Source organism: Nicotiana sylvestris, chromosome 1 (assembly GCF_000393655.2).
Source record: "Nicotiana sylvestris chromosome 1, ASM39365v2, whole genome shotgun sequence".
Taxonomy (NCBI): domain Eukaryota; kingdom Viridiplantae; phylum Streptophyta; class Magnoliopsida; order Solanales; family Solanaceae; genus Nicotiana; species Nicotiana sylvestris.
In genome coordinates this window covers 94213269-94224687 of record NC_091057.1, presented here as the reverse complement: position 1 = coordinate 94224687, position 11419 = coordinate 94213269, and the positions used below count along the sequence as shown (strand labels likewise).

Here is an 11419-nt window from a genome sequence, read left to right as displayed (position 1 = left end):
TTTAATATAAAGGGGGGACAAGATTTAAATTAAAGGGGAATCTTGCATTATTTTAAATAAAGCATGGGGGACAAAATATAATGGGGTGGTGTGATATATTTATTTAATGTAATGGGGATGAGTGGGAAGATAATGGGTTTGGTAGAGAAAGGGATTGATTTTAATTGATTAAAGGGTGGGGATTATATATATAGAGGTCTGAAAAATCAGATAGAGAGGAGAGAAAAAAAAGAGAGATTAGAGAAAAAAAGGAGCTGAACATTTATTCCGAAAAAAAAAACATTGAAACTCTGAAGAAAAGAAAAACATACAAAGAAAAATAAAAATAAAAAAAGTTGAAAATTAGAAGAGAAAGTAGTACACAACTGATAAATATTCTGGTATACAGGTGTAGAAATTAAGGGTTGAAGATTAACTAGCCTTTCAAAAATCTGAAAATTTCCCTTGGTTTCTGTCCGTTATTTTCGGCATTCCTGGATTTTATTTTGAATTTTTCAAAGCTGTCACTGGGATTTTCGTTGACTGGTTATTGCTGGTTATTGTTGCTGTTGCTGTGTTACGTATTACGTTGCTGACTTTCTTCTTCTTATATTGACAATATCAGGTACACAACTGTAATTTTGGCATTTTGTAAGCTGAAATGAAGAATGGAGTGTTAAATTTTTAATTTAGTTTAATTTAATTTTTTGTATTGTATTTAGGTTATTCATGTATTATTATTCTGTAAATCACTGTCATTTGGCATAACTAGGCATATTATAGCGACATATTAAATAACGCCTTAACCAGATTATTAGGAAATATATTTAAGCTTGATTATTAATTAAAACTGTTTAATAACAAAAAATAGAAGAAATAACGTAAAAATGGCGTTATTGAATCAGTTTGGCAAAAATTAACTAAGTTCCTTATTCATAAGGTTTTTCGTCAACGATAAGTTAATCAGAATCATGTAGTCAATTTCATTTATAACATGAATTAGTTTGCGAACAAGTATTAGGACATGATGTGAATTAAAACAAAGTTAGAAATATGGTTTAGTAATCAAGTTTTTATTTTACTTTCTTTCAATTTTCAGTATTTGTAAATAATTAGTTTCAATAAGCTTAAGTCTTACTAACAATTTAAATTTTAATTCAACTATGGGATAATTAGTTTTTATTTTATTTTTTTATTTTATTTTTCGATAATTCCATGTTGTATTTATGATTATAATTTTTATTACTTTCTGTTAATATTTGTTTTTCTCTTCTATTTAATATGTTATTTTCAAGAATGTAGATATTGATTTTATATTTATAGACAAACTTAGTAATAATAAAAAGGTAGTCATTAAAGGATATTCTTAAAATAAGGAAGGATTTCGCTAAAAATAAATAGATGTAAATAATACAAATTTACAGGATTCTCCAATCTCATTTATTTATTTAATTATTTTAAAAAAAATTACTTAGAATTTGGGATGGATTGTTTAGTGAATTTCACTTCCTTCCCCAAAGATAATGACGCGCTAGACTCTTTAGGCGCGATTTAATTAATTTTACCTTCTTAAACTCGGATGCGCATTTCATGCGACCCAAATCTAAATCCTAAAACATTGAATAAAATATGTTCCGGATTGCGGGTGCATTTCATGTGACGTAATCCAAAGATATGTTTTAAGCGATGTTCACATTCCTAAAAAATAATAATTATAATAATAAAGCGGTAAAAGATAAAATTTGCACATGGTTCATAATTGTATTAAAAATCAGATAAATAAGCCGAATATAACAGTTGAGCGACCGTGCTAGAACCACGGAACTCGGGAATGCCTAACACCTTCTCCCGGGTTAACAGAATTCCTTATCCGGATTTCTGGTACGCAGATTGTAATATGGAGTCATTCTTTTCCTCGATCCGGGATTAAAATTGGTGACTTGGGACACCCTAAATCTCCCAAGTGGCGACTCTGAAATAAATAAATAAATCCCGTTTTGATTGTCCTTTAATTGGAAAAACTCCCTACGCCCTTCGCGGGGTTGGAAAAAGGAGGTGTGACACCCGCCTACTTCCCTCGACTCATCGCTAAACTTGCACTCCAGGTACTCTGTCTTAGACCTGCTCAATTTGAAACCCTTAAACTCGAGAGTCTGTCTCCAAACCTCCAATATCTCGTTAACACCGACCCTCGTCTCGTTAATTAGAACTATGTCATCAGCAAATAACATACACCATGGCACCTCCCATTGAATATGGTGTGTCAAAGCATTCATCACCAAGGCAAATAAGAACGGGCTAAACGCAGAGCCTTGGTGTAATCCCATAACAACCGGAAAATGCTCTGAGTCGTCTCCCACAATCCTAATCTTAGTCTTAGCTCCATCATATATGTCCTTGATCGCTCTTATGTAGGCTACCGACACGCCTTTCGCCTCAAGACATCTCTAGAGTACCTCCTTAGGAACCTTATCATATGCTTTCTCCAAGTCAATAAACACCATGTGCAGATCCTTCTTCTTATTCATGTACTGTTCCACCAACCTCCTATAAGGTGGATAGCTTCCGTAGTGGAGCGGCCCGACATGAACCCAAACTGATTGTTAGATACAGACGTCGTCTTCCTCACCATCACCTCCACCACCTTCTCCCAGACTTTCATGGTATGGCTAAGTAACTTGATACCTTTATAATTATTATAACACTGGATATCACATTTGTTCTTGTATAACGGTACCACTATACTCGACCTCCATTCCTCCGGCATCCTTTTCGTCCTAAAAATTACATTGAACAACCCAGTCAGCCACTCCAATCCTGCTCTACCCACACACTTCCAATACTCAACCGGAATTTCATATAGCTCGGTCGCTCTACCCCTACTCATATTATGCAAAGCCCTCACGACCTCCTCCACCTTAATGCGCCTGCAATACCTAAAATCTCGAAGACTCTCCAAATGCCCCAAGTCCCCTAGCGCTATATCCCGGGCCCCCTCCTCATTTAGAAGACCATAAAAGTACATTTGTCATCTCTACTTAATCTGGGACTCTCCCATCAATACTCTACCATCATTGTCTTTGATGCACCTTACTTGGTCCAGATCTCGGGCCTTCCTCTCCCTTGCTTTAGCCAGCCAAAACAACTTCCTGTCCCTGCCTTCCTCGTATAGACGGCTAAACGTTGCATTCTTAGCCTCCGTGACCGCCAGTTTTGCCTCCTTCCTAGCCACTTTGTACCTCTCTCTATTCTCTCTCCTCTCCTCATCGCTTGTGCTCTCTGCCAACTTCGCGTACGCTACCTTCTTCGCCTCCACTTTACCTTGGACTATGTCATTCCACCACCAGTCGCCTTGGTGCCTGCCAGAAAAATCCTTCGATATACCTAGCACCTCTCTCGCCGCCTCCTTCACATAGTTCGCCGTCGTTGACCACATAGTGCTCGTGTCTCCACTACTCCTCCAAACTCCCATAGCGGATAACCTCCCCTCCAACTCCTGGGCTTTATCCTTGGTTAAAGCTCCCCATCTAATCCTCGGTCGGCCACGAGCATACCTCTTCTTCCTCTTCATCATAATGCCGATGTCCATCACTAAGAGCCTATGCTAAGTCGCAAGGGTCTCTCCCGGGATAACCTTGCAATCCTTGCACTACCCTCTATTACACCTTTTGAGGAGAAGGTAATCGATCTGAGTCTTCACCGCCAAACTTTGGAAAGTAACACACACACACACACACACACATATATATATATAAAATAAATTTTAAATAGCTACTTCTATAGTCGATTGGTTCGGTTTGATTTTTTTTTTGATTATTTTCTTATTAAAACCAAAATCAAACCAAATTTGATTGGTTTTTAAATTTCAAAATCAAAACTAAACCAAACCAAAAGAGTATCATTTTTTTTGATCGGTTTGGTTCGATTTTTCGAATTTTTATAAATACCCCTACTTTCTATATTTACAGTAAGGTCTACATACACACTACCCTCCCCAAACTCCACATGTGAGATTATACTGGATTTATTGTTGTTCTTGTAGTAGGTTATGCTGGTCAGCTACTGATGCAGGGCTTTATCTGCTGGATATTATTATACCTTCCATCTTTCTCGTATTTCCTATATTTCTTATATTGCTATTATTTTATGTTATTTTGTGCTATGTTATATTATTTTATGTTATTTTATTATGAGTCTATTGATAGTACTAATATATCGTCTCTTGTTGCTTTTTTGAGCCGAGGGTCTCCTGGAAACAACCTCTCTGCCCCTCGGGGTAGGGGTAAGGTCTGCGTACATATTACACTCCCCAGACCCCACTTGTGGGACTGGGTCGTCGTTGTTGTTGTTGTTGTTGTTGTTGTTGTTGTTGTTGTTGTTATTGTTGTAGTAGGTTATGCCTCGCCAAAAACTATTTACTCGCACCTCGTGTTTGTAAACAATGGCGAAGCCTTGAATTTCCTTAAAGGTATTCAAACTTGAAAGAAGTGAAAAATTTCTCCAACAAAGAGTGTTCAATATATGTTGCATACCTCTAAAACCTAATATTTTACCTATATATGTAATGTAATTTTTCGACGAAGGGTGGTCAGTTGACCGCCCCTTAACACACCCTGTTTGTAAACTAAAGTGAAAATATATTACTTAATCATAAATTTAATGAAAAAAACACACTTGACAATCATGATACAATTTCATAAATTCTAGCATAAATTGTAGTTTAATCCTTTCTCTTTTTCCTTTCTCAGTAATATTAAATAAGTTGATATGATACAATTATCTAGAGATTAATGAGGTGAACCTTTTGACATTTCTTAATTCACAATAGCGTTACATTTTTAGTACTTGCAGGAATTTTGTTGTCCCCAGATATTTAATTACAAACTTCTATTAGTACTTGACTTATTGAAATCAACCGTAAGCAAATATCCAGTTTCTTTGCTTTTAATATTCCATGTCCCAATGAAATATAATACAAAGATTACTGATGATTTCTTAAAATAGAAGGAAAAGATGAAGTGTGCACTCGATGATTATTCTATTCAAATACTCTAGTTGAATCTCATGTATTATTGTTGGGATCTCTGCAAAAAGAAGAAAAAAAGAACTGTCTTCTCCTACCTAACATTTTTAAAACATATATATCGTCATGGAATTATCAGTTGAATTGCAACCAAAAATTCACAATATGGCACGTCATGCACTGTTCAATAATTCCAATATAACGTCACTCTTTCCTTTTTTAAACCTAAACCGCCATAAAAATTTAGGCAATGAGCGTAGCAAAAAGTTCGTAATTATCAAATCCAATACTGCTTGATGCTGTCATGCCGTGGCATCTAGCAGAGATGGATGTAGCCTTTTTAGTTATTAGTTCATCTGATATCAATATATATATATACAGAGTTATCACAGAGAAATATATTCATCATGAACATATTGTTGGGAATAAACCCCTTACCAAAATAATATTCACGGTAATAAAGCGGAATAATAATGTAGCACCGAGATACGGTAATTAACAAGAATAAAAGAGTAACAATGACACCAAAATTTTTACGTGGAAAACCCTTCTGAATAAGGGAAAAAACCACGACCCCGAGAGGAGCAACTGATATCACTATAGTAAGGAATTTTACACTTTGTAGGTCGGAGGTAAATACTCCAAAGACCACTACAACACTCAAAAGAAATAACCCTCTTTTGATATTCTCACCTCACTACAATATCGCTCACTCTCTATTTTCCTCACAGACTATTTTCTTATACCTTGTCTGTGAAACCTCACTCTTTCTTTCTCTCTTTGTTGGTGTGAAGAAATGAGAGTTGAAGCTCTCCTTTTATAGCCAAAGCTTCACCCTCTAAAGCCTACAATATTTGACAATTTACACACACTTTTCACAATTCAACAAAGTTGGCTACCAAACCAAAGAAATTCAACAAGGTTGGCTACCAACCAAACCAAGTCAACAAGGTTGGCTACCAAACCAAAGAAAACTCTTATTAGGCACATGCCTAATACTTCTTCAATGAGATGGACATCATCAATCTCCCCCTCCAGTCTCATTCATCTAGAGGAGGTAGCACTGTCTTCTAGTTTGAGTGCATGCCGACAAGTTCTTTGCATAGCTCGAACTTGTTCCTTGGTACCACCTTGGTCAGCATATCTGCGGGATTCTCACTTGTAGAAATCTTCAAGACTTTTAGAGATTCATCATCTACCATTTCTCGAATCCAATGATATCTCACATCAATGTGTTTGGTCCTTGCATGGTACATAGAGTTCTTGCTAAGGTCTATTGCACTTTGACTGTCACAATAGACGACATACTCCTTCTGATGCAATCCAAGCTCTTGAAGGAATCGCTTGAGCCATATCATCTCCTTGCCAGTTTCTGTAGCGGCAATGTACTCTGCTTCAGTTGTTGAAAGTGCAACGCACTTCTGCAACTTAGACTGCCATGATATAGCTCCCCCTGAAAATGTAAATAAATATCCAGTAGTAGATTTTCTGTTGTCAATGTCACCTGCCATATCAGCATCTGTATAGCCCTTCAAGATTGGATCAGATCCTCCAAAGCACAAACAATCTCCCGTGGTACCTCTCAGGTACCTGAGTATCCACTTGACTGCTTCCCAATGTTCCTTTCCAGGATTTTCAAGAAACCTGCTGACAACACCAACTGCGTGAGCAATATCAGGTCTAGTACATACCATTGCATACATCAAGCTTCCGACTGCTGAAGAATAAGGAACTTTAGCCATGTTCCCTTTCTCCTCCACTGTTGTAGGACACATCTTCTTACTCAACTTTAGATGACCAGCAAGAGGTGTGCTGACTGGCTTAGCATTCTTCATGTTGAAGCGTTCTAGTACACGTTCAATGTACTTCTCCTGAGATAGCCACAACTTTCTACTTGTTCTCTCTCGAACTATCTTCATCCCTAGAATTTGTTGTGCTGGGCCCAAGTCCTTCATATCAAATGACTTGGACAGATCTCCTTTCAACTTTGCTATCAACCCCTTGTCTTTTCCTACAATTAACATGTCATCCACATACAACAACAATATAATAAAGTTATTCTCAGAAAATCTTTTGAAGTATACACATGGATCAGAATAGGTCTTTAGGTATGTTTGACTTTTCATGAATGAATCAAACTTCATGTACCACTGCCTTGGTGCCTGCTTCAATCCATAAAGACTCTTATTCAATTTGCACACCATGTGTTTCTTTCCAGCTACTTCAAATCCTTCTGGTTGCTCCATATAAATCTCCTCTTCCAAATCTCCATGAAGAAATGCAGTTTTCACATCCAACTGCTCCACTTCAAGATCTAGGCTAGCTGCTAAGCTCAAAATTGTTCGAATAGAAGTCATTTTAACAACGGGGGAGAAAATTTCGTCAAAATCAATACCTTTCTTCTGTTCGAAGCCTTTAACCACCAATCGAGCTTTGTATCTGACCAGCTTGCCATCTCCATCTTTCTTGAGTTTAAAGACCCATTTGCATTTGAGTGGTCTTTTACCCTTTGGAAGTTCAACCAGCTTGTATGTGCCATTTTTCTGTAGAGATTCCATCTCTTCTTGCATAGCTTTCATCCACTGGTTCTTTTCTGGATGGGACAACACCTCCTTAAGACTTTCTGGCTCCCCCTCATCACTGATGAGGACATACTCTGTGGAAGGGTACCTGCGTGACTCTACCCTTGGCCTCTCTGATCTCCTCAGAGGTTGAGGTTGTTCTTCTCCCTGAGTGGGGTGCTCCACTTCCTCGACACCTTCATCAAGTTGCTCCCCCTGCTCAATAACCTCACCAGGTTGCTCCCCCTGCTCGGCAACCTCGTCGGTCGTACTTTCTGCACTTGTGGGATTGTTAGAAGTAGAAGGAATAGTAACAAAGTTAGGAATTATACCATTCTTCGCCTTTTCTGACATATCAGCAGCAGTTCCAACTTCACTTTCTCGGAAGACTACATCTCTGCTTCTGATGACCTTCTTCTTTACAGGATCCCACAGTCTGTACCCGAACTCTTCATCTCCATATCCGATAAATATGCAGGGAACAGATTTATCATCCAGCTTTGTTCTCTGCTCTTTTGGTACATGTGCAAAAGCTCTGCAACCGAACACCTTCAGATGCGAGTAGGACACCTCCTTGTTGGTCCAGACTCTCTCTGGGATTTCAAACGCCAACGGAACTGATGGACTCCTATTGATCAGGTAACAGGCTGTCTGAACTGCTTCACCCCAGAATGACTTAGGCAGTTTAGCCATTCTGAGCATGCTTCTCACCTTCTCCACAATGGTGCGGTTCATCCTCTCGGCTACGCCATTGTGCTGTGGGGTTCCAGGAACTGTCTTTTCATGTCTGATCCCATGACTTGAACAATACTCTTCAAATTCCCTTGAAGTGTACTCACCTCCATTGTCACTTCGGAGACGCTTTAGCTTTCGACCCGTCTCCCTTTCTACTAGAGCATGAAACTTCTGGAAAACTTGAAACACCTGATCTTTGGTTTTCAAAATATAAACCCATAATTTTCGTGAAGCATCATCAATAAAAGTAACAAAATATTTGTTACCGCCCATTGATTCAATTTCCATTGGGCCGCAAACATCAGAATATACTAAATCAAGTATATTCAATTTTCTTTCAGACGATGTCTGAAATGAGACTCTATGCTGCTTACCAAATAAACAGTAGTCACAAGGTTTTACCGTTGTACCTTTGGCATAAGAAATGAGTGATTTCTTGGCAAGAATCTGCAATCCCTTCTCGCTCATATGACCCATTCTTTTGTGCCACAAATCTACAGAAATCTCATCTTGTGCCGCGTTCAATTCACCTTGGCATATTTCTGCATTTGTCCTGTACAACGTGCCACGAGCAACTCCCTTTGCAATCACCAATGATCCCTTAGTGAGTCTCCACTTTTGATTTGCAAAATAGCTCTCGTATCCATCTCGGTCTAAAGCAATTCCCGAGATCAAGTTCATCCGTAAATCAGGTACATGCCGCACATCCTTTAGAACCAATGTGCATCCGACATTTGTCTTGATACAAATGTCACCAATCCCCGCAATCTTTGAGTAACTTGTGTTACCCATTTTCACTGTGCCGAAATCACCTGCTACATATCTGCAAAAAAGATCTCTTACCGGTGTGGCATGGTGAGATGCCGCTGTGTCAACCACCCATTCCGACTCTGAACCTGACAGGTGCATGCATTCCTCTTCCTCATTTATAAAGAGGACAACATTATCATTATTTTGCACCATGGCGGCTGTGTTGTCGTCATTCTTCTGGCCACTGGTTTCACCTTTGCCCTTCCTTGGATTTGGGCAATCTCTTTTGAAGTGACCTGGTTGATTACAGTTGTAGCAATTTCTGACTCTTGATTTGGATCGGTTCTTTGACTTCCCACGAGCTCCGGATCTACCATAGTTGTTCGAACTCCTTTGATAACTCCTGCCTCTACCTTCTGTGATGAGAGCCTGTCCTTGATTTTCAGGCTTCTTTCTCATCTTCTCATTGAGTAGAAGAGCCGATGTGACATCTTTCAACTCAATAGTAGTCTTACCATGCAGGATGGTTGTTGCCAAATTATCGTACGAAGATGGCAACGAGTTCAATAGCAAGATGGCTTTATCTTCTTCCTCGATTTTCACTCCGAGGTTGGCAAGCTGTGTGATTAGTCCGTTAAACACATTTAAATGTGACAAAAAATTCGTACCTTCACTCATGTGTAGGGCGTATAACTGCTTCTTCAGGTACAATTTATTTGTCAGCGTTTTGGACATGTATAGGCTTTCCAACCTTGTCCAAATTCCTCGTGCAGTGTCTTCATCAATGATGTTATTTACCACATCATCTGATAAGTGCAACCTAATTGCACTAGCAGCTCTTTCATCCAAGTCAGCCCAATCCTCAGCTTTCATGGTATCAGGCTTTTTGGAATCAACATCTAGAACCTTGTGTAATCCTTGTTGGATGAGCAGATCTCTCATCCTTCTTTGCCATGTTGAGAAACCGTTATCTCCGTTGAATTTTGCTACCTCGTACTTTACTCCGGACATTTTTATTTTTCACCAAGTATAGTACTACCGACAGTGAATAGTATTTCAGTGAACGAGCAGAACCTGTGCTCTGATACCAGTTGTTGGGAATAAACCCCTTACCAAAATAATATTCACGGTAATAAAGCGGAATAATAATGTAGCACCGAGATACGGTAATTAACAAGAATAAAAGAGTAACAATGACACCAAAATTTTTACGTGGAAAACCCTTCTGAATAAGGGAAAAAACCACGACCCCGAGAGGAGCAACTGATATCACTATAGTAAGGAATTTTACACTTTGTAGGTCGGAGGTAAATACTCCAAAGACCACTACAACACTCAAAAGAAATAACCCTCTTTTGATATTCCCACCTCACTACAATATCGCTCACTCTCTATTTTCTTCACAGACTATTTTCTTATACCTTGTCTGTGAAACCTCACTCTTTCTTTCTCTCTTTGTTGGTGTGAAGAAATGAGAGTTGAAGCTCTCCTTTTATAGCCAAAGCTTCACCCTCTAAAGCCTACAATATTTGACAATTTACACACACTTTTCACAATTCAACAAAGTTGGCTACCAAACCAAACTAATTCAACAAGGTTGGCTACCAACCAAACCAAGTCAACAAGGTTGGCTACCAAACCAAAGAAAACTCTTATTAGGCACATGCCTAATACTTCTTCAATGAGATGGACATCATCATGTATATATATATATATAACAAATATTACTATATTTTATCTTATTTAATATTGAGAATCTTAAAAATTGAAGTAATCGCAATTAGATTTTGGATCGCCGGCATCTAGTGTCACTTGCAAGCAAATCAACAGCGCAGGTTCTGTGGTGTGGTCACAATTCCCCTAGTTGTGTCAACTTTCTTGTCCACCTTTCTATCATAGAAACAATTGGTGTCCACAAGTTCCTTAAAATCCTCTAAGCATGACAGGAAACACAAACCCCCAACTAACCTTTTATCAAAAAAAAAAAATTGTGTTCGATCTATGAAAAAGAATGACAAGAGGCCACAAAATATACAAAAGCACATTATAGTAGCAGAGTAAGCTTTTGAACGAGGTAGTTACATTGAACGACTATTGGCGGCCCCTAAATGCTATATGGAGCCTGGGCTTTGAGACCTTGACTCACGGGGAGAAATTTAAAAATAGCCAGATTTACAAGTGGTCATTCAAAAATAATCACAGTTTCAAAAGTAATCGAAACTTAGCCATTTTTCATGTAAAGATAAATCTGAACGAAAACGTAATTCAAAATCTGAAAAATAATCCAGCATAATATACTGGAGTTCCAGCATAAGTATATAGGAACTCTAGTATATTATAATGGAGTTCCAACATAAGTATACCGGAACTC

General features: G+C 38.3%; 1 protein-coding gene across 1 annotated transcript; it reads right to left on the bottom strand.

The window, feature by feature from the left end:
• Positions 1 to 3013: 3013 nt before the first annotated feature.
• LOC138872469 (uncharacterized) lies at positions 3014 to 3568 on the bottom strand. The gene has a single exon (XM_070150523.1). It carries the CDS (start codon positions 3566 to 3568, stop codon positions 3014 to 3016), a length of 555 nt encoding a protein of 184 aa, XP_070006624.1.
• Between the last annotated feature and the right edge of the window lie 7851 nt (positions 3569 to 11419).

Excerpts from the sequence above, each read along its gene's own strand:
- LOC138872469 (XM_070150523.1), bottom strand. The coding sequence starts at position 3,568 with ATGGACATCGGCATTATGATGAAGAGGAAGAAGAGGTATGCTCGTGGC.